At 36.3% G+C, this 27,219-nt stretch overlaps 1 protein-coding gene and 1 long non-coding RNA gene across 7 annotated transcripts in view; one reads left to right on the top strand and one right to left on the bottom strand.

Moving 5' to 3' along the window:
- ELP4 (elongator acetyltransferase complex subunit 4) overlaps positions 1–27,219 on the bottom strand; it is a 213,965-nt gene that overhangs the window by 18,750 nt on the left and 167,996 nt on the right. The window contains exon 9 of one of the 4 annotated variants that reach the window (XM_074336168.1): positions 20,396–21,564. The exons of 1 other annotated variant lie outside the window; for it this stretch is intronic. In XM_074336168.1, coding sequence (XP_074192269.1) covers positions 21,418–21,564 — 147 coding nt within the window. In that variant the 3' untranslated portion in view covers positions 20,396–21,417. Of the gene's footprint in view, positions 1–20,395; positions 21,565–27,219 lie in introns of those variants that run through there. 2 more of the 4 variants (XM_074336167.1, XM_074336166.1) reach the window with 2 other exon arrangements.
- The window catches only part of LOC141572255 (uncharacterized), a 105,864-nt gene that overhangs the window by 5,752 nt on the left and 72,893 nt on the right, over positions 1–27,219 (top strand). The gene's annotated exons all lie outside the window — the stretch shown is intronic.

Raw genomic sequence — 27,219 nt, 5'->3', positions numbered from 1 at the left:
CTGATTTCATAAGAATCTTATTGCAAAGTGCATTTATTTGAACATTTTTTTTGAATTCTAAAGGCTATTTTAAAAAGTTGAACCTTTTACTGTTTAAAAGTCTCACTATAACTTAACTTCAAGTTCTTTAAAAAGAAATGTAGATTCCTGTAAGGTAGTGAAAAGTTCACTGATCTTGCTTTTGAAAGCTATTTAAGATAAGACCATGAAAATCAACTTTGTTGTGAGGACAGGGGAGGTAGGCAAAAGTTATCTTTTTACTACGTAAAAATGTTTCAATCTCACTAATATTTACCTTACTTTCATATAATCTGTGTATGGGTGTGTTTTTTCCCCACTTTGTAGTCTTGTTGTCTTTGTGTCTGCTTTAGGTGTTTAGAGGGTGTGCTAAGGACCCTGTGAGCTGCAGTAGTTTCCACCTTTGCTTACCACAGTCACTGTAGATCACTGCGGCCTGGCTTTTTAAGCATCCTCCATGAACGGCAAGGATGGCCCGTTCCACAACCAAGCTGACGTGTATCTTTCTGGGTTACACTCTAAGGTTCCCTGGCCTGTTTTGAGCTGCCACTTACTTAAATCTTAAACTTCATTTCTGTGCTTGACAGCAATGCCATTGTTTTGCTGTTTTCCTGATTGGGAGGCTGGCAGTCTCCTCTGAGACTGATGCCAACTGAGCTCTGTGTACCAGCCAGTAGGAGTCACTTCGAGCAGATGGTCATCATCCTTCCGCACAGCACAAATCCCTGGTCTGGGTGGCAGGGTCCCAAGACCACACCTACATACATGCCAACTGTCCTTATTTACTAAGACACCTCTTCTTATTTGTGTAGCTTAATAAATCATGTTCTCTAATATCTTCCTAAATGACTCACGCTCTTATTTCAATTTTCTTTGATACAGCGTCCTGTTATTAGAACATCTCTGCCCTCTATCCCTAGCCTTTATTACCCACATTTTTAGAATGTGTATTTTTTCATTCAAATCTCTTTTTGGTTCCATACATATTTGTCTCTAACTACAGAGATTTTATATACTAACTGGTGCATGTGGATTAGGTTACAATTCTATTCTAGTGAGAAAGCCTATAAATCATTACTCCTACCATTTCACTCCAATATAAAACATTAGAGTGGAATTTTGGAGATTTTATTTTATCAAAACAAACAAATGATTGAACAACTGTTTTATGACACTAAGGAGCATCCTAACAGACTCCGAGTTGATATAATTTCCAAAAAAGTTGATATCTAAGCTAATTATAAGGTCGAGTTAATTCCTAAGAGGGCTAAAGGTTCATAAAATATTTAAAAAATGATTAAGCCACATAGCTTCCCACTCTTGGGGATGTATAATTAGTGGGAACATCCTAAGCTAACTTGTTTGAAAAAAGCAGTAAATTATTAAAGCATGTCAGTTTTGGACTGTACGAGCATTGCACTGTATCATTTAGAAACATACAACATTCTGGTAGAAAGTTGGCCGGGCCCTGTTCTTATGATCATAATGTAATCAGGTTAAAAACACTAAGTCATAACAGTTTACAGTTTATTTTCCTTTAGATGTATCTGGAATATCTAAGGAAGTCTCCTAAGTACAGGATTTTATAGCTAGATTTATTCCAGAAAAGTTATATCTACATTAAGTTGTTATGAGATACACTGTTGGACTTAAATGGATTCTGTTATGAATCTTATATAAAGTGAAAAGACCTTCTGAAATATAAATATTCTCTCCTAATGTTTTTATAAATCCATTTTAAAAAAAAACATGTAACACGCTTAAACTGATGTATTGTACTCAAGGACTTGCCAAAGCATGAGAGCTAAAATGAGAGTGGTAAGACGTAATCAAATCTATTCATGTGGAGCTTACAATAATTTTCTTTCAAGGAACAGAGGCATCCTGAAAAGATCATGAAACTCATAGTAGGAAAAAAGGATTAGGCCCTTCTGGGTCTAGCGTAGCAGTGCTACATTTAATGTGGTGACATGATGTTTTCAAAGATGTGCCATTTGGAAAAAGCAGGTCAAAGATATTGCTTGGCCAAAACTTCAGTTTTTCCAGTATCCATGCAGCCAGGGCAGGTTTCTGTTCCCTAGCATTGGAGAAGCTAGTGTGTAATTTGCTGGGAGTTTGGGTGATACATAGTTCATGCCAAGAAAGGTGGAAATAAGGGCATATATCATTTAATTATGGCAGTCAGGCTCATCAATATTTCTGATGACTCAATAAAGCACTGAGGCTGATGAATACAAACTACTCAAGTTGGTAATTAGCAAACACTTGAAAAAGGTATGACATATTACAGGAAAAACAATGTTACCGGTGCATGAAAGTAAGCATTAATAAAGACAAAGCAATAGGCTGTTTTGTACTTAGTAGAGGTTTAGAAGAAGATATGGTTTACATAGTATTAGAATTACACGTTTTTGGTAGTTTGGGAGAAGGAAAGTGAATTCTTATTCCAGGTATCTTTTTATGATAAAACTTTTATGATATAACTTTTTAAAAATTAAAAGACAGTTTGAATATCCATAAATAATACATTTTTCTTACTTTCATAAGGTAATGCTAATTACCATCAGTCATTCAGGATAGGATCAATTATTTTTAAGCAGAGGGTTCTTGTAGAATTACACATTAAACATTCACAGCACCTCAGAGCAAAGGAAAGACTGAAAACTTAGGTTCTCTAATTTCTCTTTTCTATGACAGGAAAATGTGAATGGGGAAGAATTTCTTGATTTTTAAATTAATTAGCTGGGAGAAGGATTAATGCATTATGTGAGTACACTAGGTAAAACTTCTCGTTACTTGTATTGGTGCCAGAATATTAGTTTTTCAACATGTACAGTCATTTAAATAAAATTATATGAAGTAATTTTGTTAATTTTCACTGAACAGAATGATAGGTGAAAGTAAGTCACAGGCTGATATGTAGCAATAAGAAGATAATGTTATATAATATGACATGGGCTTGTTATTTAAGATATTTAAGATCTTTAAATGTTATATTTTTTATTTTATTAAAAAGTTTCACCTTCCTTGTCAACATATCATTAACAACAGAATGAAAATCCAAGCTTAATCATTTCATCTAAAATGTTTTAGTATGAGGCGATGTCTTGCACAAGATACTGCCTGATAAAACTCATGCTGGATTAAAAAAAATGCAAAAGCAGAGAACTTTCTAGGCTGACAACTTCCATGGTCAAAATAGTGTGGTCTAGTTGAAACGCACAGTGCAATTATCATCCACAAAATCCTGGATTTACAATCTTAAATTCCTACAAGTCTATCTATTTGATTTCAACAACCATTAACCTCGTAGCTATATTACTACACAACTCAAACGGACCCTACTGCTGGAATGATAAAGAATGAACATGAGTGAGATTCATAAATTAAATGAGAGACTGGGCTGTTATAGTAAATCCTCGAGGAATTTACCCAAAGGTAACCTCAACTCTAGGATGGAGGTGTGAACGCTCTCTGAGATTAGAAGGTGAAAACTGAGTTAGGTAACTTTCAGCTTTATTGGAAGACTTTCAAAACGGCATTGTAAAATAACAACATTAACCATAGTGTTACTTGGAATTAAACAAAAAAATTTACCCATGACATTAAACATAAAATTGTTTAATAGTGTCCCATACTTTTGTAAAAATTATAATGACTAGGAAGGAAAAACAGGTAACTCTAGACTAGGAACTCAGAGTAGTAAGTCAAATAGACTTTGATTTCTTATCTAAATAAAGACAAAGAAATGAGAGATGCATTTCTAGCATATATTCTATAATAAGAAATTCTGTTACATTTTTGCTTTAAAATGATATATCCAGCACACATTTTTATAGAGTTAACCTCCACTTCTCTGAACTTTTTTTTTTTTTTTCAAACTAAGATATTTTCTTTTCTTAGACCAGAGCTTGAGCAAACAGTTAGGCCTGGCATCCTGGGAAATGAGTCCTATCAAGCCCAGGATTCTTTTAATCACATTCAAGTGGCATTTGGAAGTACTTCACCTCTGACAAAGTTTAGTGTGCATGTGTGCACATGCACGAGTGTTTTCAACTTCAGAAAATGAGCACTGAAGAGGGATATTGAATAACCCCAAGAGCTTATTAACCGGTACTCCGTGTCATCTCCTTAAAGAAACATGGAAAGCTAAAGAGCTTCTGTAAGTATGAGTAGAAATAAAGATGTGTAGCATATTGTGTGTAAGAAGAACAGTATACTTATTTGTCAGCTTCCAAACGACAGGCTGCGGCTCGGTATTACTGTTACTAAAAATATCACACTTGGCATGGTAGACGTGAAAAAATCTGCAGTCTGAGTTGGAAAGAATTTAGTGAGGTAAAAATGTGACCAAGACCTTCTCTCTTTCACTAGCCTTAGGCTTCTCCTATTTTCCCTGAGAAGTTTCTCTTTACTGAATCGTAAAGTAGATCCAAAACTCAGGGGCTAATTTATTTAACCCCTTCTTCCAAGGCTTTCCACACCCTGGGTGTAGCAAATAAATACCAAATTAAACTTCTCAGTACATTAGTAAGAGGAAACATATCAGTAAGTGGAAGGTATACTTTGATTTCTTTATATTCCTTAAGATGGCATGTACCATTTTAAAACATACTTTTGGGTGCTATTTCTAGATTTCACTAGATTAGCAGATTCTCTGATGGTTAAATGAGACAAGTATTCCAGTGTCAGTCTGGCTCAATACCATCTTTGCCAGAATAGTTTATGTCAAAGTAGACAGCTTTTTAATATTCCTCAGCTAACTGATATTAATGTTTCATCTATGTGAAAGAGCAAGCAGAGAACTGGGTAAAATAAATCAATTATACACATATGCAAGAGCTTTAAGTCATAGAAATACAGGAGACAAGTTAGGAAAGAGGTTATTCGCTTAATATTTACCGTGTTTCCCCGAAAATAAGACCTAGTCAGACCATCAGCTCTATAAGACCTGGTATAATATAATATTATATATAAATATAATGTAATATAATATAATATAATATAATATAATATAATATAATATAATACCGGGTTTTATATTAATTTTTGCTCCAAAAGACGCATTAGAGCTGATCGTCCGGCTAGGTCTTATTTTTGGGGAAACATGGTATATAACTTAAAACCCGGCCTTTTCTCTTTTCTTTTTTCCACCTCTCCCTTCCTTTCTCAGCAAACACTTGCTGAGCACCTACTATGTACCAGCAACAAGCTGGAGATACAAGGAGTCCTGGTCCTCAAGAAGGTTCTGCGAAGGAGTTATAATATACAAGGTGCTAAAGTCACTGAGTGACTCCAGCAGATCAGGAGAGGCTTTGAAGAGCAGGGACTGCCCCAGTTAAATTTAAGGGGCAGTTAGAGTCAGGCAGGCCAGAGTCCTAGGAGAAGAAAATAAGCAGCAAACACAAAGTCAAAGAGGGTTGTGACAAGCAGACTGGGTTGCTTGGTACAACTGGAGTCTATGGTTTGTGCAAGGAAATAGTCAAAGGTACAGATGAAAGTTAGGCAGGGGTCAGCCATGTAAGGCTCTCATCCCAAAGGCAATGGTGAATCAATGAAGGATATTAATCATGGGAAGTGGCACGATCAGATTCATCCCCTGAAAATATTACTCAGGCAACACTGATTTACAACATTTTCTAGGTTTCCGGTGTACGACAGTACAATTCGACATCCGTCTATACTACATTGTACTCACCACCAAAAGTCTAGTTTCTATCAATATGCATTATGGTAGTGTTTGCCCAATGAGGCTTTTCTATTTCCCTTTTTCCTTCTGCATGTATTAATTTATTAGATTCTTTAGATCGGTATGGACTTGTTTTATCCTATGGGCTAAAAATCAATACTATCATTGTTTATTGTGTGGCTCAAATTGTTTCAGCTTTGGTCATTAGGAGCTCCTTCGTGCTGCATCGTGTGTTCCTTCAAAATGGCGTCATCTTTTTTTTATAAAGCAGTTCCAAACGTTTTGACCCTCATCTTGTATTTTCCCTCCCTTGACCCTAGAATCAAGGTCAAGGAGCCCTGGTTTCTTTAATTGGAAAATGGTGTTTACAGAACAAGATGTGCTGCTAGGTATGCCCTTGTTACAGAGGTATCATTGCTTTAGGCTCAGGAGAGAGTATTTCTAAGATAGGCTGGTCAGGGAAAGCCTCTCTGAGGTCATTCTAGCAGAGACCTGAATAAAGTGAAGGAGGGAGCAATGCAGAAGACCTGGGACGAGCATTCCTGGGAGACCGTACAGTGAGTGCAAATCATTGAGGTAAGAAAGAACATGTGGCAAGGAGAGTGTGGTTGCAGCTTGATGGGCAAGATGAAATGGGGCTCAGGGTCAGGACTGTAGCTGCAGAGGTGGTAAAAAGTGGCTAGATTTGCTGTATGTGTACATTTATATAGAAATGAATTCAAGCATACAGAAGACTCAGAAAATAACATTAAATGAAACACCCACATATTTATCATTACACTTTATCACATTCTAACATTTGGCTGCATTTGCTTTCGAATAAAAGAGTAGTCAAGATCCTTGTGTATCCCTCCCAAATCCATACCTCTCCAGAGGTAAGCACTAAATACCGTGTTTCCCCGAAAATAAGACCTAACCAGAAAATAAGCCCTAGCATGAATTTTCAGGATGACATCCCCTGAACATAAGCCCTAACGCATCTTTTGGAGCAAAACTTAATATAAGACCTGGTCTTATTTTCAGGGAAATACAGTAGATTTGACATTTATCTTTCCCATGGACAGCTTATATAGTATATATAAATATATGTACATAGCACATATATATTAATCTATATGTACATATATGTCTATATACACATATACATACACTGAAGTTGGCAAACTTTTTCCAACAATGTTGCTAACCTTTTTTGATATCAGAGGGATTATTCATTATGAATTTGTACCAACTGGACAAACAGTTAACCAAGTTTATTATTTGGAAGTGCTGAAAAGGCTGCGTGAAAAAGTTAGATGACCTGAACTTTTCACCAACAATTCATGGCTCTTGCATCACGACAATGCACCAGCTCACACGGCACTGTCTGTGAGGAGTGTTTAGCCAGTAAACAAACATCTGTATTGGAACACCCTCCCTACTCACCTGATCTGGCCCCCAATGACTTCTTTCTTTACCGGAAGATAAAGGAAATATTGAAAAGAAGACATTTTGAGGCCATTCAGGACATCAAGGGCAATACAATGACAGCTCTGATGGCCATTCCAGAAAAAGAGTCCCCAAATTACTTTGAAGGGTGGACTAGGCGCTGGTGTTGGTGCATAGCTTCCCAAGGCGAGTACTTGGAAGGTGACCGTAGTGATATTCAGCAATGAGGTATGTCGCCCTTTTTTAGGATGAATTCGCGAACTTAATTGCCTGACCTCGTATATAACATATGTATACACACCGAAATATATATATTTTATGTTTAAAATTTTACATAAATGGTTTCATAATGCATGTATCACTTTGCAACTTGTTTTATTTCATATACATTTATGATTTGGAGATTGATCATGTTGCTACATGTAGCTCTAGCTCATTTATTTTAAGCTGGTCTATGGTAGTGTTCCACCATGTGCACATATACATGAATTTATCCATGCTCCTATTGATAAACATTTATGTTGTTTTCAATTTTTCTGCCCTATAAGAAATGCTGTATGCAACATTCTTTTCTTCTTCTTTTTGTGTTTATGCTGAAGTTTTTCTAAAGTGTGTATCTAGAAGTGGAGTTTCTGGGTCAAAAGATACATATAGTATCAATATCACAAGGTATTGCCAATTTGTTCTCAGAAGTTGTAGCAACTTACAATCCCATCAGCACTGTATGAAAGTTCCCATTCCTCTAAATTCCTACCAATTTACTTGACGGCCAGATTTAAAAAAATGCCAATTTGATGGGCATGGCATGATAGTCATGATTTTCGTTTACATCTTCCCTGGCTACCAGTGACTTGAACATTTTTTTCATGTTTCTTTGCCTGTGAATTAAATATGCCCATTTTTCTACTGGGTTGTTGTTTTATGACATACTCGCTCTGGATGTTAATCTTTTGTTGGTGATGTGTATTGCAAATTCTTCACTTCTTACTTAGTTTATGGTATCTTTTATCAACTAGGGGTTTTAAAATATAATATGGTCAAATACGGTTGTCATATTTTTCCCCAAAAGGTTTAAAGTTTGTTTTTTCATATTTAATCCTTTAAACTAACTGGGAATAATTTTTTGTGTATAGAATAATTTTTTTCATAAGAATAACCAATTATCTCAGCACCAATGACCATTCAGTCATTCCTTACCCTACTGATCAGGCCACATCTGACATTTTTCAGTTTTCTGTGTATGAGGGGTCTGGTTTTCTAGGCTTTTTATTGTCCTTTGTTGGCTTATTTGTCTATCCCTGTGCCATTATAATGTGTTAACTCTTTATGCCCTTACTGACGTTTGGCAGGACAAGTCACACTCCATGTTCTTCTCCTTTAGAACTGTCTTAGTTATTCTTCACTCTTTGCTTTTCCATTTGACGTAAGGGTCAGCTTGTCAAATCCTAAGAAATACTCTATCAAGAATTTGGCTACAATTGTACTGAATTTCACATTTTTATGATATTGAGTCTTTCCATCTATGAACATCCCATCTAAAAAGGTCTTAAAAGGGCCTTCAACACAGTTTTAAAACCTTTCTCCATAAAGACCATGTATATCTCGTTACTGTTAATCTCAGGTGCCCTGCAGTTTCTGTTGCGATCAGAGCATGAGTATGTTGCCATTTACCAGGGGTGTGATCCCAGGTCAAGGCTATTTGGCCACTCAGCGCCTCAGTTTGCTCAACAGTAAATTGGGGATAGTAATGGTACCTGGTTAACAAGGTTTGTTGTGAGGATTAAAGTGTACATGCATTTAGATCAGTCCCTGGCACATAAATGAGCTCTCAGTAGATTTCTTATTTTTCATCTTAACAAATACTGAGTTTTATGATGTAGCAGGCACCATGTCAAGCACTAAGGATACAGCAGTGAACAAAACAAAGCTTTTCTCCCCGCACGTAAATAATTAATGTGAAGCACTTTTTAGACCTGGCACTTAATAAAGGGCCGCTGCTATTGGGTGATATCTGGGGCCAAAAGGAAGTGGGGGAGCAAGCCATTTGGATATGTGGCCAAACAGTGTCCTAGGCAGAGGGGACAGCAACAGTCCCTGAGGAAGTACATTGCTTGGTGTGCCCCAGGAACAGTAGGAGGCCAGCATATGTGAAGTGAAGAGAGGAAGGAGGAGAGTAGAAGACGAGGACAGACAGAGTGGAGGGCAAGACCCCAGAGGCCTTGTAGGCTCCGATGAGGACTTTTACACTCAGTGATCGGGGATGCTGTTGTGGGTTATTTTTTCTGAGTGGAATAACATGAGCTGATGAATAATTATTATTGTATTTTCTAATTAGGTATACCTGGAGTATAAGAAGGTACTGAATATAGTATATTAATCTAATGGTGATAATAATAACAGCTAATGCATACATAATGCTTATAAGGTACCAGGCACTTTACATTGCTTAAGTCAATTAATCTTTTCAACAGATGAGTAAACTGCAGGACAGATAGGGTAACTAATCACCAAAGGTACACGGACGGTAAGTCGCAGGTCTGAGATCTTGTATCTGGAAACTGTGTTGAATTCTCTCCTAGTTTCTGGATCCTCTTGGACATGAACAGTCACATTATCTGACAATATGGACAGTTGGCCTTCTCCTTGCCAGTTCTAATAATACTTATCTCTTTTCCATTTTTTCAGTGGGATGTTATTCATATAGTTAGCATCTCTAGTAACAGTGCTAAACAGATTTGAAGAGACCGGACATTCTTATTCCTGACTTTAGCAGGAACATTTCTAAATTTTTACCACTAAAAAAACAAATGTTTCCTCTTTGTTCCTGATGGTTACCCATTATCAGGATAGGAACTTAACTTTTATGTTCTTTCTTAGAAAAAAAATTAATTACCAAGAATGAGTGCTAAATTTTATCAAGAACTTTTCTACATTGTGATGGAGAGAGAGAGAGAGAGAGAGAGAGAGAGAGAGAATAAGAATAAATTCTATTCTGTTTGATAGTGTTTTATTTAGGATTTTTGTTTCTATGATCATAAGTAAAACCGATCTATAGTTTTCTTTTTCTGTAGTATTCCTGTCTAGTTTTGATAATGTGATAATTTTATAACATAAGTTGAATAGCTTTCCCTTTCTCTGTTCACAGCTTTTACAAGAGAGGGATTACTCGAAGTTGTGGTAAAATATCTATATTTTGTATCTTTTTTTGTGTGGAAAGACTTTCAATTAGATCGGGGATATTGTAAAGTCAGAGTTGATGGGATTTGTTAAAGGTCTGGAGGTGAGGTTGAATGAGACAGGGTGACTCTTAGGTTAGTGGTTTAGGTGGCTGGATTCATGCTAGGCACTGAAATACGGAACATTAGAAGGGTAGGAGATGGGTAGAAAGGTGATTAATTCAGTTTTTGACATGTTCAATTTCAAGTTTCTTTGGGATCATCAAACGGAGATAGCCAAAGGTTGCTGGGCTATGCTGGAGCTTTGGGTCTGTGGTTCATTGATTCATTTCATTTTATTCATTCAAAAAGTGTTTGAGTGTTGATTCAATGTCAAACTCTGGATATATAGACCTCCTCTTCCTCCCAGTTCAGCCTTTCTCACAGGGATTATACCCCCGGCCCCACCCCCATATGGTATTAATAGTAGCTGTGTTTCCTGTGTTTCCTTCCCTAACACTAGAGTTTTAGTTTCCTCTCCTCTCAGATTTTCCAAAATGCAGACCTGGGAGAGGACACATGATTGATGGAGGGGGCGGATGGAAAGAGGATTATATGTGGTGTTGGAAATTAATTTTGAAGTTGGAAGAGTGCTGGATATATAAAGTAGGAACTTAATTAATTCTTGAAATAAATTAAACTCTTAAAAGAGCTTTGGGTTTTGTTTTTGGCTATAGCTAGAGCCAGCTTTACAAATTGGTGCCAAAGCCAATTTCCACCAGTAAAGTTGTTAGAAAGTCATCGCTTAAAATGCACATATTACTCTGAGTTGAGGAGGATTTAGGATGTGACTAGTGCATACTTCTTTAAGACTTAACCTTCTCATACACAAAATAAAAGGTTAGAACTTACTGAGTTTCCTAGATTCTTCCACCCTTTAAAATTTCATATAGTTTATATGTAGAGATACTGACAATGAGAAATTAACTACTGGAGGATGAAGAATTCTCTCTGTGGAGGTGTTAAGGAAAGGTTTATTTTTTTCTGTGTATTTGAGTTAAATACATGTCTGCCTAAAGGCTAGCGAAAGGAAAGGCAAATCATGAGTACAGGAAATTTAATGTGGACATAGAAAAGAACAATCAGGGAAATCGGAGAGAATGAAGACAAAAGCCTGGATTTTGAGCATGGAACACATTTAAATGAGCCCTGTAAGAAACATGCTATCAGGAAGAGATTCTGACACGAGGGAGAAATCAGAACAGATACATTTCTCCCTCTTTAAGGACTCAGAGGTGTTGGGCAGAAATTAGAAAATGTAAAAACAAAAGCAAACCAAAAAACCTCCAAAATACTTCTCATGGAAAAAAACCTCTGTGGAAGTGAACTGAGCATCAGGACAAGGGTAACGTGTTACATCCATCTGGGTGAGGTAGGACCTCCAGGCAAGACAATCAAGAACTCTGAACAACCAATGACCACATCCCAGGTAGCCTGGGTGAGGGAAAGACCACTGTGACGGGAAAGAGATGCTTTTGAGTGAGAATGAGTTAATCATGTTCCTAAGAAGGAAGCAGTTGCTTTTCTGGAAGTTTCAGTGCTCTGAAAGACCTCAAGTTTCTCTGGAGTCCAGAAAAGGCTTTACTGTAACCCTTGAGCACCTCTGCTACCCACTGAAGTTGAGTTCCATCCCTAATCCGTTTCCCCTGCCTGGAAGTGCTGCTGTGCCAGCAATAAAATTGGAAGAAGAATGGCTACCAACCAAACAATACGCTTCCAGGAAGCACTTCCATCAATATTATAAAAGTTATAAAGGTTCAAAGAAGTTCACAGAACAGAATAAAGCAACGTAAGTGGCCCTCATGATGTTCAATGAAAGCATCTATTTGATTTTTTTTTCTAGTTACAGCAGTTACTATGCAGTTAAATTTATGCATTTATTTATTTTTTAGTATTTCTCCTTCCTTCTTCTCTCACCCATAATTCCTTTCCTTTTTTCACCTACACTCCATGGAGGCCTAGTTTAAATACATGTAAAAGCCTCTAAATTCTCAAATAGACTATAAATAGAAACTAAATAATGGATGTTTTAAAGATCACTTATTAGAATTAGAAATCACTGATACAGGAAGTAATTTGGAATAATGTGTGGACATGTATGAAAAATTCAGGTCCAAGTTGCTGGACATTTCATAATGGTAAAGGGGACTATACAAAAAGAAGACATGACAGTCATCAATATTTATGCCCCCAATTAGGGAACACTGTAATATACCAAGCAACTACTACCCGAACGAAAGGGAGAAATTGACCAAAACACAATTATAGTAGGGGACCTAAATACATCATTGACAGTTATGGATAGATCATTCAAACACAAAGTAAATAAAGATAGCAGCCCTAAATGACACAGTAGATGAAATGGACATAATTGACATTTATAGAGCACTTCATCCTAGAACATCAGACTATACATTTTTTTTCTAGTGTACATGGAACGTTCTCAAGCATAGACCATATATTGGGACATAAAACTAGCCTCAGCAAATTAATAAGACTGAAACCATACCAAGCATATTCTCTGATCACAAGACTTTTAAATTGGATATCAACTGCAAAAAGAAAGCAGAAAAACCCCACAAATTTGTGGAGATTAAACAACATACTTTTTAAGAACAATGGGGTGAAAGAAGAAATAAGAGGAGAGATCAAAAGATACATAGACGCAAATGAGAATGAAAATACATCCTACCAAAATTTTTGGGATGCAGCAAAAGCAGCTTTAAGAGGGAAATTTATATCATTACAGGCCTATCTTAAGAAACAAGAAAAATCCTAGACAAATAACCTCACATTACACCTTGAAGAACTAGAAAAAGAAGAACAAATGAAACCCAAGGCAGCAGAAGAATAATAAAAATCAGAGCAGAACTAAATGAAATAGAGAACAAAAAGACAATAGAAAGAATTAATGTGACAAACAGCTGGTACTTTGAAAAGATTAATAAAATTGACAAATCCTTGGCTAGACTCACTAAGATAAAAAGAGATAAGACATTAATAAACAAAACCAGAAATGAAAGAGGGAAAGTTATCACGGATGCCACAGAAATACAAAGGATCATCCAAGAATACTGTGAAGGACTATATGTCAAATTCAATAACCTAGAAGAAACGGACAAGTTCTTAGAAACATATAGCCTTCCTAGGCTGGATCACAAAGAATTGGAAAATCTAAATAGATTGATCACCAGTAAGGAAATTGAATCAGTTATCTGAAACCTTCCCAAAAGCAAAAGTCCGGGACCAGATGGCTTCACTAGTGAATTCTACCAAACCTTCAAAGAGGATCTAATACCTGTCCTACTCAAACTCTTCCAAAAAATTGAAGAAGAGACAATACTCCCTAACTCATTTTATGAGGCCAACATACCTGATACCAAACCTGGTAAGGATAACACAAAACCTGGTAAGGATAACACAAAAAAAGAAAATTACAGACCAATATCTCTGATGAATACAGATGCAAAAATCCTAAACAAAATTCTAGCAAATCGAATGCAACAATGCATTAAAAAGATTATTCATCACGACCAAGTGGGGTTCATCCCAGGGGCACAAGGATGGTTCAACATAAGCAAATCCATCAATGTGACACATCATATAAACAAAATAAAGGACAAAAATCATATGATTATATCAAGTGATTCAGAAAAAGCGTTTGACAAGATACAACATCCATTTATGATTAAAACACTTAATAAAATAGGTATAGAAAGAAAATACTTTAAGATAATAAAGGCCATATATGACAAACTCTCAGCTAATATCATAATTAATGGTGAAAAATTGAAGCCCTTTGCTCTACGTTCAGTAACACAACAGGGCTGTCCCCTATCACCTCTGCTTTTCAACATAGTGTTGGAAGTCCTCACCAGAGCAATCAGGCAAGAGAAAGAAATAAAAGGCATCCAAATTGGGAATGAAGAATTCAAATTGTCACTCTTTGCAGACAACATGATGCTATGTATAGAAAACCCTAAAGACTCACCAAAAAGCTATTAGAAACAATAAATGAATACAGTAAAGCTGCTGGCTACAAAATCAACATACAAAAGTCCATTGCATTCCTATATACTAACAATGAAGTCTCAGAAAAAGAAAAAAAAATTCCTTTTACAATTGCAGCAAAAAGAATAAAATAGGAATAAACTTAACCAAGGATGTGAAAGACCTATATGCTGAAGACATTTTTAAGACTTCTTAAAAAGAAATTGAAGAAGACACAAAGAAATGGAAAGACATGCCATGCTCATGGATTGGAAGAATCAACATAGTTAAAATGGCCGTATTACCTAAAGCAATATACAGATTTAATGCAATCCCCATCAAAATCCGAATGGCATTTTTTAAAGAAATAGAACAAAATATCATCAGATTTGTATGGAACCACAAAAGATCCCGAATAGCCAAAGCAATCTTAAGAAAAAAGAACAATGCTAGAGATATTACTCTTCCTGACTTTAGCTTGTACTACAGGACAACAATAATCACACAGCATGGTATTAGCAGAAAAAGAGACACACAGACCAATGGAATAGAATTGAGAGCCCAGAAATAAACCCACATAAATAAGGACAGATAATTTTTGATAAAGAAGCAGAAAGCATACAATGGAGAGAAGACAGCCTCTTCAATAAATGGTGCTGGCAGAATTAGAAAGCCCCGTGCAAAAGATTGAAACTGGACTGTTATCTGTCAACATATACCAAAATTAATTCAAAATGGATCAAATACCTAAGCATAAGACATGAAACAATAAACTGCATAGAAGAAAACTTAGGTACTAAACTTACGGACTTTGGGTTCAAAGAGCATTTCATGAATTTGACTCCAAAGGCAAGGGAAGTAAAAGCTAAAATAAACGAATGGGACTCTATCAAACGTAAAAGCTTTTGCACAACAAAAGAAACCATTGACAAAATAAAGAGGCAGCCAACTGAATGGGAGATTTTTGCAAACAGCGCCTCTGATAAGGGCCTAATATCCAAAAATATACAAGGATATTTTCATGCAACTCAACAACAAAAAAACAACCCAATTGAAAAATGGGCGGAGGACCTGAAGAGACATTTGTCCAAAGAGGACATACAAATGCCAAATAGACATATGAAAAAATGCTCAACATCACTAATCATCAGAGAAATGCAAATAAAAACCACAATGAGATATCACCTCACCCCAGTGAGAATGGCTATCATCAATAAGACAAATAGTAACAAGTGTTGGAGAGGCTGTGGAGAAAGAGGAACCCTCATACACTGTTGGTGGGAATGCAGATTGGTGCAGCCGCTACGGAAGGCAGTGCGGAGGTTCCTCAAAAAGTTAAGAATAGAATTACCATATGATCCAGCAATCCCTCTCCTGGGTATCTACCCAAAAAATCTGAAAACATTTATCCATAAAGACATGTGTGTTCCAATGTTCATTGCAGCTTTATTTATGGTGGCCAAGTCATGGAGACAACCAAAATGTCCTTCAATAGATGAATGGGTAAAGAAGTTGTGGTATATATACACAATGGAATACTATTCGGCAGTAAGAAAAGATGAAAGAGTACCATTTGTGACAATATGGATGGATCTTGAGATTATAATGCTAAGTGAAATAAGTCAGACAGAAAAAGTAGAGAACCATATGATTTCACTGATATGTGGTATATAAAACTGAAAACAACAAAAGAACAAGACAAACAAATGAAGGAACAAGAACTCACAGACATAGACAATAGTTTAGGGGTTACCAGAGGATAAGGGGGGAGGGGGGCTCTAGAAGAGAGTAAACGGGGTCTAATATATGGTGATGGAAATAGAACTGACTCTGGTTGGTGAACACATAATGTGAGATATAGATAATGTATTACAGAATTGTACACCTGAAATCTATGTAACTTTTCTAACAACTGTCAGTTTGTTAGAAGTTTCCAATAAACTTTAATTAAATAAAAAAAGAAAAAAAGAGAAAAGCCAACATGACTATACAGGGCCATATATAACAGTTGCATTTTAATCATATTTTTCTTCATTCTATAACTATTCTGTGTCGAAGCCTTGTTAATTATTTATTGGAAATGACTTTATGTATCTCTTTATTTCCTTTTTCACTTTTACTATACTTTTTGACACTTTCATAATCTCACACTTAAAATAACTGCATTCCTGACCCTTTTCTCTGCCTCCAGCAATATATCCTATGTACTTCTACTGTACTGACATCTATGAAATGTTGCTTTTAGGGTATCACCAAGAACCTACAATGGTTGTCCATAGCCTTTATGATTTTCAAGGCATCCCAGAAATCAACCCCATTGCAGTTATTTTTCCCCAACACAAATTTTCTTCAGTCAGACCAGTTTCTAGACTGTTTTCCAATGTGCCATTGGCATTCAAAACTCCTTGCTTTCACTCATGCTTTTCTCTCTCAAGAAGACTTTCCTCTTTCAGTGTTTTCCCAATTCTGCTACATTTCAAGGTTTAGCCAAATCCTAGCACCTTCCTTATTCTAGACCTAATTGACTTTCCTTGCTGAACTATAACCATAGAGTACTCTGCATAATTGTACACTTCATTATATACGAATGCTTCTTATCGAGTAGCCTTTTCTGCCCTACTGTATTTGTAAGTTCTCTGAGGGTAATAGAGACATCTGATGTGTATGGGGGGAAGACACCCATAATATTCATAGTTCAGTGTTCATGAAAGTAAATGTCAACCAGAAATCTATGTTATAAGATTTGGGTTTACTTCGCTGTAGAGAAATTTACTTTGATGCTTAAGAGGAAGAGATAATAATATTAACTACTACTGTGAGGGAACACAACTAAAGAATCTGCTCATTGTAGGAAAAGAAAACATTTGGGGGATATTCTATAATTATCTTCAGCTGCTTATCTCTAAGAGGAGTTGTAATCTACCATAATCTAAAATATTCTGCTTTGTGTATTATAAGAAAAGCTCTATTTTGGACATAGTCCAAATATAAAGTAATAATTTTTATTATCCCTTAATTCACTTCATTTTGTAGAAAAGTTGTTTGGCACTAAATCTAAAGAAGGCTTTCATGACTTGACATTAACTTATCTTTCAACTTTACTTTCCATTACCTGGCTCCTAGGTGGCTTAAAAAAATCATGAATCACCGTTAAATAAGTAAATCTCTGCTGCTACTCACTCTGGAAAACACTCCAAAGGGTTGCCTGTGAGAGAAACAGCCAAATTTAGAGCATCCGTTTTTGTTACGTTTTATCTGGGGTTCAATATTTAAAACTACTGCTGCTTTTCTCTATCCATGGTGACTTCTTTCCAATGGCATGCCTCTCCAGAGTGGAGTCACATTATCTTCTCAATGCACCTCAGTTTTGGCTGTCTGGAGGGTGACTGCCTATCTCTTGGGAGTGACCCCATGTTACCCAAAGTGAATTTTATGTAGGTCATGAAATGAATATATCATCATCTCAAATGTATCTTACATATTTTGTAAAGTCCCAGCTAGCCCTTTTCTCTTGATTTAGTAACAGAGAAATGTACCTTTTAAAATAGAACTTCAACCTCCTCCCCTTCCCCTTTCCCTCTCCACACTCTCTGGTTTCTATGCTTGCTTCTATTCTTCTGCTTCCCTAACCATGGGGATGTCTCTTGAAAGTCTACTTACATGAGTTACTTACGTAAGGCTCCCAGATCATCATTGCTAACATAGCCTCTCCCACGACCCAAATTCTCTTACTCTCTTATGCCATGCTAACTTTTGTTTTTTATCTAAATTAAAATACAAGCACTGTCGGCTTTATGCTAGGGTAAGTACCTGTGTGCTATGTTTCTTGTTCTAACTATGGCTTGCACAGCATCCCACACATATATACATATTTTACACACACATAGACATAAACACACACTACAAAAGTTGGGCCAGTCAAAAATGAATATACAGAGGGTGCCAGAAAAATGTATACACATTTTAAGAAAGGAAAAATACTGTATTAAAATTATGCTGATGGTAACCACTTTGAACATCTCTTGTAATTGCAGAAGACAAACATGACTTGTATTCGTCTTTTGTTATTGGTATATATTGTATATTAGAATTTTAACAGTTTTTTCCTTTCTTAAAATGTCTATACATTTTTTTTGGCATCCTGTGTATATATTTAAAAGTCTGAAAATAAAAGAAAATCTGTAATATGTTTCCCCAACTCACTAAAAGTCCAAATTAATTTTATTAAAAGAAGTTTAGAGGTTCATGATCTACAATCAACCTCAAACTTTATTTTCCTATTTCACATTTGTTGGCAGCATAGAGGCTGCTGAAGAGGCACTTTGAACTAAAGCAATTTTCCTGTATTCTATTCACTCTAGTATGACTACCATTTCAATACTATTCATAGCTGCTTATGTAAAAGTCATGGATAACTTGCCTCTATTATTAAGGCACCATAAGGCATAATTGTATCTAAATGATTCAGGATAAAACAGACACCAAACTGTTTTGCTGAAATCAACTTATGTAGTTGAACAGTTATTGTGTACTATTAAACAGTTGGCACATTTCACATCTTTGGCATGTAAAAGCCAATTTGGGTTTAGACTTATGTTGTTTAAACGATGCCAATGTGTACTTCTCACCTTCTTAAATATATCAAAATTCCTCAGCATGCCAAACAAAATCTATCCTCTGGGAGTACAATGTGCCAATAGTTTAATGGTACATAGAAGCATTACTGGAAAAACTTGAGAGGGTAAAGAAAAACCTTTTCCCCCATAACTGACTAAGGTCTCATAATTGAAAATAAATTACAACTCTGGAAATTATCTGGTAAACTTTAGGCCAGAGAGCCAAATCAGATAAGTCAGTACAAATTTTAGAACAATGTCTACGTAATTCCTTCAACTCTATAGCCTCTGGGTATAAAATTGGCTTTCTTAAGGCTTCTCCTGGCAACTGTTTGCTGATTTAAAGCTGGAGAGCAACGCATTTCTAAGAATTTGGAAAGAAAAATTGTCTTCATTTTCAGAATTCAAGTGGTGGTAGAATACTTAAAGAAATGAGGACTCTATGACTAAATATTCAGATAAATATGTGCTATACATTCAAAGTAAATGGCAATGATACTACACATGCGAATTATGGATTTGCTTGTGGTCTGGCAAGTATGCTTGTTTTGTACACAGAGAGGAGGAAGTTTAGTAAGCAACAAATATAATGTAAGACATTTGTAGATAAACATTGTATTTGACTATCACTGTTTATTGGTATTTTTAACTTGTTCTTTAAAAACACATGCATGTTGCTGTTTTAAAATAATGGTAATGTACTATGAATTTCAATGATATTATGTAAAATTAATCATTATTACTACAATAAAAATTATTAAATATAAATAGTACTAAATTTTCTTAAAACAAAGTAGTCTGTCACTATTAGTAGTAACCTTGGACACCAAAGACTGGAGAAAGTATTGAGAACATTCTGTACATGTCAAGAAAACAGTTTCTATAATGTGTCTACCAGGAGAAAATCATATCTGAAATAGCCCTAAGATAGAACAAATCACAAAAAAGTTGGCAAGTACTAAAACACTGTAAAAAAAATTTCCTGTGCTAGCCATAATCAGTATCAATTTCATACTTCTGAATATAGATATATAAACAGACCTAGCTGAAAGCTGCAATTCAATGTAGTATATAGTAAAGTATATTTTTCTGAAATTTTCAGGCTTAGGAAAGTTTAATTGTCTGACTACACTTTTATTGCTCTTAACTTATTCAATGCAAATCTGTCTCATACTCACATGCCCCATTTGTCCTGGGAATGTTGGTGTACAAAAAATTGTGGTAAAAAAAACGCACAACATGAGATCTGCCTTAACAGATTTTTAGTGTACAGTACAGTATTATTAACCATAGGCACAACGTTGTACAGACTTCTAATTCCAGAACTTTCTCTTTTTGCATGACTGAAACTTCATGCCCATTGAACAGCAGTTCCCCATTCCCGCCCCCCCCGCCCCAGCCCATGCAAACCACCATTCTGCTTTCTGCTTTGACTACTTTAGATAGATGTAAGTGGCATCATGCAGTATCTGTCCTTCTGTGACCGATTATTTCACTTAGCATAATGTCCTTAAGGTTCATCCATGTTGTAGCATGTGAGGATTTCCTTCTTTTTTATGGCCGAATAATATTCCATTGTATGTATTTACCACATTTTCCTTATCCATTCATCAATCCATGGACATTTAGGTTATTTCCACCCCTCGGCTATTGAGAAGAAAGCTGCAATGAAGGGGGAGTGAAAATATCTCAAGATCCTGATTTCAGTTCTTTTGGATGAAAATCCGTGGGATTGCTGGATCACAGGGTAGTTCTTTTAACTTTTTTTTGAGAAACCTCCATACTATTTTCCATAGAGGCTGTATGATTTTACATTCCCACAGCAGTGCACAAGGGTTCCAATTTCTCCACATCCTTGCCTATTTTTTGGTATTATTCACCAGTGAGGCCCTCTGATACTGTGCCTTTCTTTATTGGGAGGGTTTGAAAATAAGCTACTTCCTGTTTCTTTTTTTTTTTTTTTATAATGGCTGTCTTAACAGGTGTGAGGTAATATCTCATTGTGGTCTTGATTTGCATTTCCCTGATGATTAGTGACATTGAGCATCTTTTCATGTACCTATTGGTCATTTGTGTATCTTCTTTAGAGAAACATCTAGTTTGCCCATTTTAAAATTGAATTATTATTATTATTAATATTATTTTGCTATTGAGTTGTAGGAGTTCTTTACATTTTGGATATGAACCCCTTATCAGATATGTGATTTGTAAATATTTTCTCCCATTCAGCAGATTGTCTTTTCACTCTGTCGATTGTTTACCGTGACTAAGATTTTCAGTTTGAGGTAGTACCACTTGTCTATTTTTGCTTTTGTTGCCTGAGCTTCGGTGTCACATCTAAGAAATCGTTGTCCAGACCAATGTCATGGAGGAGTTCCTTGGGCGGCCCCTTGGAAAGCAAGAACGTTGGAGGCATGCGCCATTCTTCTCTTTCCCGAGCTGTATTGGCCCGTCTGTCCCATCACTGGTATTCTGGAGCAGCAGTGTGCCACCCAGGTCCTTTCTGTTCTCTGTGGCCCCAGGAATCTAGAATATGTTTGGTCCCATCAGCACTTGGCAGGTGAGACAGAAGCCAATTTCTTAGGCAGTGCCCAACCCCGCACCCCACCTCAAAAAGAAAAAAAAAAAAAAAAATGTCGGAACATAGATATAGAATCCAGTCTTCTCTTTCTCCTCCCAGAAGATGGGAAGTGGGACTGTCCTCCCAATTGCTTTGCACTGTGCCAGGGGAAGACTATGGTGAAAGCGTGCCAGTGAATTTTCCTGCTGGCTTCAATATGGCTCATTTTGAGCTTGCGTCGGCTGCAGAAGCCTCTTAACTGGTTTCTAGCTTTCTCACAAAGGGAACTGAACCACGTATTGTTGTTGAGTCGGTGTCTCTGTGGGAAGAAGGAGGGTCTGGAGCTTCCAATTGTGCCATCTTGCTGATTTTAAGAATCACTATCAGATTTTTCTTAAACTGGCTTTTAAATACGATAATCTCACCAATTAATGACCACTAAATGATCTGAAGATGGACAAGTCTCAGTCAAACTAACAGTGCTGCCATCAATGTGGCTGAATTATAAATAGACAAAGTAGAAGAAAACACAAGTATTTTTGGTAAGAGCCCTCATTCACGCGTCACACACGCTCATAACCAATTTGATAATTTTGATTAAACTGACTGGTTGTTTGATGGAACTGACTGGGTGTAAAAGGATGGTAGCTTTTGCATTGTATTTGTAAATGGGTCAACATAGCTGAAACAGTTCTGCATACAGAAAGCTCCAAAGCTTTCCCACTAATATAAATTACCATGATAACCAACAAAAGAGGAGTAGATTATAACAAAAATACTTAATTGAGATCTTAAGTCTAATTTCCAGTATGCTATATATATATTATTATTAGACATTTTTCATGGGTGACATTTTACATTCCACTCCTAAAATGACTATTTATCTATTTTTCATTTTACTTTTGCAACACTTTAGGAAGGTAGAGCCTGAGGAAATGGACCCATATATATTTTTATTGCTAACTTAGTACATAGATACTAATTGCGGAAACAATCTGTTCAGAGACGGTGGGGCTTTTGTACTGACTGTTAATATGGCAAAGCAGAGCCATTACAATTGATAGTAGATGTCATATCTTATAAAATGTTTGAATATATTGCATTTATAACTTTTTTAGCCTTTATAAATGAACAAGCCTTTATTGAGCCTTTCTAAACAAGCTGTAATTACTCTTTTTATTGGTTAAAAAATTTTTCTTTTGGATTTGATTTTCCTTTGAATTTTAGTACAGAATGAGATAACTTGAGATTTTCTCTTCTAAATGATAAGACTATTCTGTGCTTTAACACAAATGAATTATTCTGTAACTTTTATTTGTTAGGAAACAATTCAAATGGAAAACCCAATGTACCTTCCTAAGATGCATGGTACTATTTATCAGGAGGTAAGGAAATCATATTGTACTCTTTCAATATAACTTTAATTTTGATTTCCAAACAATATATATCTCTTTCAAGGTTAAAAGCATTGAAAGTACACATGAACACTAAGGAAAATCTTAAAATTTCCTGAAATGCATTAGCCATCCTATTTATATAACAAATATCTTGTTTGTTTATGATGGTCTACATCATTAATCTAGATAAATAAATGTTGAAGTGAAGGGAGCTGGGTTTGCTGTTTTCTCCATTGCCCAGCAACCAATGGTTACACCTGTTTTGCAGCGGGGCCCTGCGGCGTAAGACTGAGAGCTGCTGTAGCATATGCCATTTTCTACACCAATACTGACCGAGGCAGGAAAGGCTAAGAACTCACACTGACTCCTGGTCAACAGGGCAAGTTTGGGGTATTTCCTTCAAAACAAAAAATTGACTTCCCTAAAATGTTAATGTTTGCCACAATTACGTGATGGATACACAGAAGCTTTTTTATAGTATTTGTATGTTTGAATTTTTTGACAAAAGTGTAAATGCCCATTATATGCTTTCATTCTTTGCAACCAATTTTTATGAACTTTGAAAAAATTATAAGATTTTTGCTTATGATACATTATGCTTATGATACATTAATATACTCTAAGAGATAATATAATATAAAATAGACAGAGAGCAAAACCTGAAAGTGCCCCTCCCTACTCCTCATTGCCTGGTGTCATTCTTGAGGTAATTAACAATCCTTACTTTGAAGAGATTATATATAATTCTTTATTATTAAAAATACTTTTCAACATGAACAGATATGTAAAGTAACTATAAATTTGATCACAACAAAATAGATTTGAAATAGATTTTATAAATGACACACCAAAATATGTAATATGAGAAAAATGATAAAATAAAATAAAATTTTTCCTTTTTATTAACCTAGTATTTGAACAGTATTAAAGCTATAAAGCAATGGGCTTTTAAAACCTATTCACCGTTTTTTCTATTGTTGGAAGTAAAGTTTATTTCTTTTATAAGCGTTTGTTTATAAGCTTTAAAAAATAATATAGCAATAGTTCATGCTTGATTTAAAGTAACAGGCACTTTTACTTTTGACATAGATAAGCCTCTTTAAGTGAAAAGTCATACCGGAGATACATGAATAAGATGCTACTTCCTTCCTCAGTCAACAAATATGCTATTCAATAGCTATACTTGGAGTAATTATTCTGAATGCTTGGTGCTCCAAAGACATTTAAGATGTGTGTCTCATCAACTTGCCCAGTGACTGGTAAGTCACTACCTTTCTGAGTCCCAGTTTCTTTATTATTCAATCGGGCATAATCCCTGCCCTGAGAGGAGGAGCATGCTAGTCTTTGATACTCTTTAGTGGGTAAAGTGAAAAGTGAAAGGCAAGACAGACACATTCACTGTTCACTCCATTTGTTGACTTTACTGTGTAGAAGCGAGGGACCTCTCTCCCAGAGTAAGTGTGAACATGGTAGCTTTTGTGGCACCCCTTGAATTTTGGAATAATTTCAAAACAAAGGAAAAGTCTTTTTGACACTCAACAAAAGTAGTTATTTTATTTTTTTACTCTTTAAGGAGGAGTGCTTTATCAGAAAAAACGTAACACCCGATTCTTTCAAGTCCTGGTTCTAGCATAAACTGGCTACCATGAGCCAATAAATTATCATCTTTAGACTCACATTTCTTTGTGTATAAAGTGTAATTAATACCTGCCTTATTTTCATAATCAAATAACTTTTTAGTTAGCAGTTATTACGTGAAACAACACAAGGAATGAGACAACTTTCCTCTTGTTATTCTCCCAAACAAAATCCTTACTTTATATGTGCTTACTTTGAAAGTAAAAAAGGACTCTAAAAATAAAGCTTTTTTCCCCCCAAGCCCAAAGCTGAGGACACAGATACTGATGTGTATCTTCTTAAGGCCACAAAAATCAATCCCAGAAATTATTATAAAATTATAAAATTGGAGTTACTGCTTCTTGATCTTGTGCTACAAGAAGTATTTCATTTGGAATGGGACAAGGTCAAGTTTCAAAAGATATAGCTCAAGCTTAGAAGAGTTCAAGAACGATTTTCTTTTCAGAAACAGAGCTGATCATAAATTATACTTTTGTTTTTTAATGTTTGCTAAAGAAATACACAATACTAATGTACAAATCAACACAGCAACCTATTCATAGCATATTACATAGTGCAATGGCTCTCTGAGAACCATGGCCATGGAACACTGATTCTGTATGATGGGAGTTACACAAAGGGTGGGGGGGTCTATGATCAAATAATTTTGGGTAATGTTGGGCTAAACAAAGTTATGTTGCTTCTTTATCTTTAGGAGTGCTATATTGCGTTAACTATGAATTTCTAAGTGGGGACCATATTATGCTAAGTTTCCTCAGCTTCTTTGACCAGAGAATCCTCTGTTGACTTGGCACATCCACAGGATTAGTGTCATGCAGTGTGGATTTGGGACGTGCTAGCATGTCCTATCCTACAAGACTAGTCATCAAACATCACACACAATCCCAACACTGCTTACATTCTCCTTTCCATGTGCTCCCCTGCACTCCACCCTCCTACTTCTTCCTTTTTAAATTGTTATACTACTATCTCTCTGGTTTCTTTTTTCCCAACCCCATTCTGCGTGTCGTCTAGCAATCAACTCCCCCAAATTTGCCATTTTTAGCAGGTCACTCTCTTTGTGGAAAAGCCTTTCCACTGTAACCAGATTTAGATTCCTTAACCCTGTGCTCACTAACCCCCGATCTGATATTCCCAGACTGCTTTTCTGATCTTATATCCTGCTTTTCTGCTACCAAAATGTTTACGCATTTTCCTCAAATCTACTCTCCAATTGTCCATATCCCAACCTCTGTTCATAGGCAACTTTTTACTAAAATATATTTTTTCAGTCCTATCCATTTTGCCAAAGTCTATTTGATATAGCATCCTCCTTGATTAAGCCTTCTCTTAGAATCTCAGCCTTTTTTGAAGGGCAAAGGAATGAACGTTTATTTTTTACTTTGTACCAAGGACTTCTCAAGGACTTTCCTTTGCCTCACAAATTATTCCTTCTACCAACATACAACAGCATGGTGAGTGGTACTTTTATTTTTGCTTGAGAGGACGGACCCATCATTGACAACAGTAGGGATTAAGTGAGGCCTAAAGAGCACTTGGGCCCAGCGACCTCCTAAACCTAAAAGGTGTCAGAATGTACTATAGCCATCACCCCAACCTCCATATAAAAAGTTTGGGAAAAGAAGGGCATGGGTTATGGGGCTACTGGTTTCTGCGGGAAGTATAGGGCTTGTGGTGAGAGGTGATTCCATTCTATGAAGCGAGTTTCAAAGATGCTGGTGGGGCTCCACGAGACTGCCACAAAGACTGGCTGTACCTCTATGATGAAAAATTGGCATTTCACTCCCTACTGGACAACTGTTTAGGCAGAGAATAGGCTAATCTCTCCCTGTGCCTATCTGAGCAAGGCAGAGAGAACCAGAGAGAAACAGCAGGGCACAGGGGGCGGTGGTGAAGAAGGCTACATTTGTATGAAACTCATGTGGGGACCAGTTGGAGTTGCCCTGAGTCAACTTGCTGGTGCTTTACCCAAGATGATGACCTGCCTGGCAAGGGAAATCCATCAGCAAGTGGCTGGTGAGGCATGCCATTGAAGCAAGGGAGGAGGTGACACAATTGTGGTACTCTGACATCAGAAAACAATATGGTGTGGACACCTTACAGGCTCTCTGAAAAACTCATATATTTAGCCCCTGAGAAGGCCAGCATTTGGATGCCTGCCTCAGAGGTACTCAGAGAAGTAGTCATAATCAACAGAGGACTCGAAGAGTGGGCAGCTGTGTAAATACCCATATTCCTTGTTACCACTTGATTCTCCCCGGCTTTGCAAAGAGAAGGGAGAACTAGAAGCTTTAGAACCAGATTCTGCTCTCCAATCCCTTCAACTGCTCAAAAGGTGAGGATCCCAGTTCATATCTGCATTGGGTAGAGGGCAGAGGAGATTTTAAACTGCATTTGAGATTAAAGTTTTAAACAATACTGAATGTTAATAAACAGGTGACCCCAAGGTTGTTGAATATGACAAAGATATACTTAACGGACAGGAAAAGATTTGACGAAGCTAGTTGAAAACCACCATGAAAACAAATAACATTGTTTAATGTGTATGGCTCCTGAGTTGAGAATCCTCAATAAACTGGTTAAATAAACAGGCTGGCCTTGGCTCTTCTATGTTTTTCTATGGTGACATATTGTACTTCAGAGTAAAAGACAGTCAGTAAAGGAAGTA

Source organism: Rhinolophus sinicus, linkage group LG06 (assembly GCF_036562045.2).
Source record: "Rhinolophus sinicus isolate RSC01 linkage group LG06, ASM3656204v1, whole genome shotgun sequence".
NCBI classification, from domain to species: Eukaryota; Metazoa; Chordata; class Mammalia; order Chiroptera; family Rhinolophidae; genus Rhinolophus; species Rhinolophus sinicus.
This window is presented reverse-complemented; position numbering and strand designations above follow the sequence as displayed.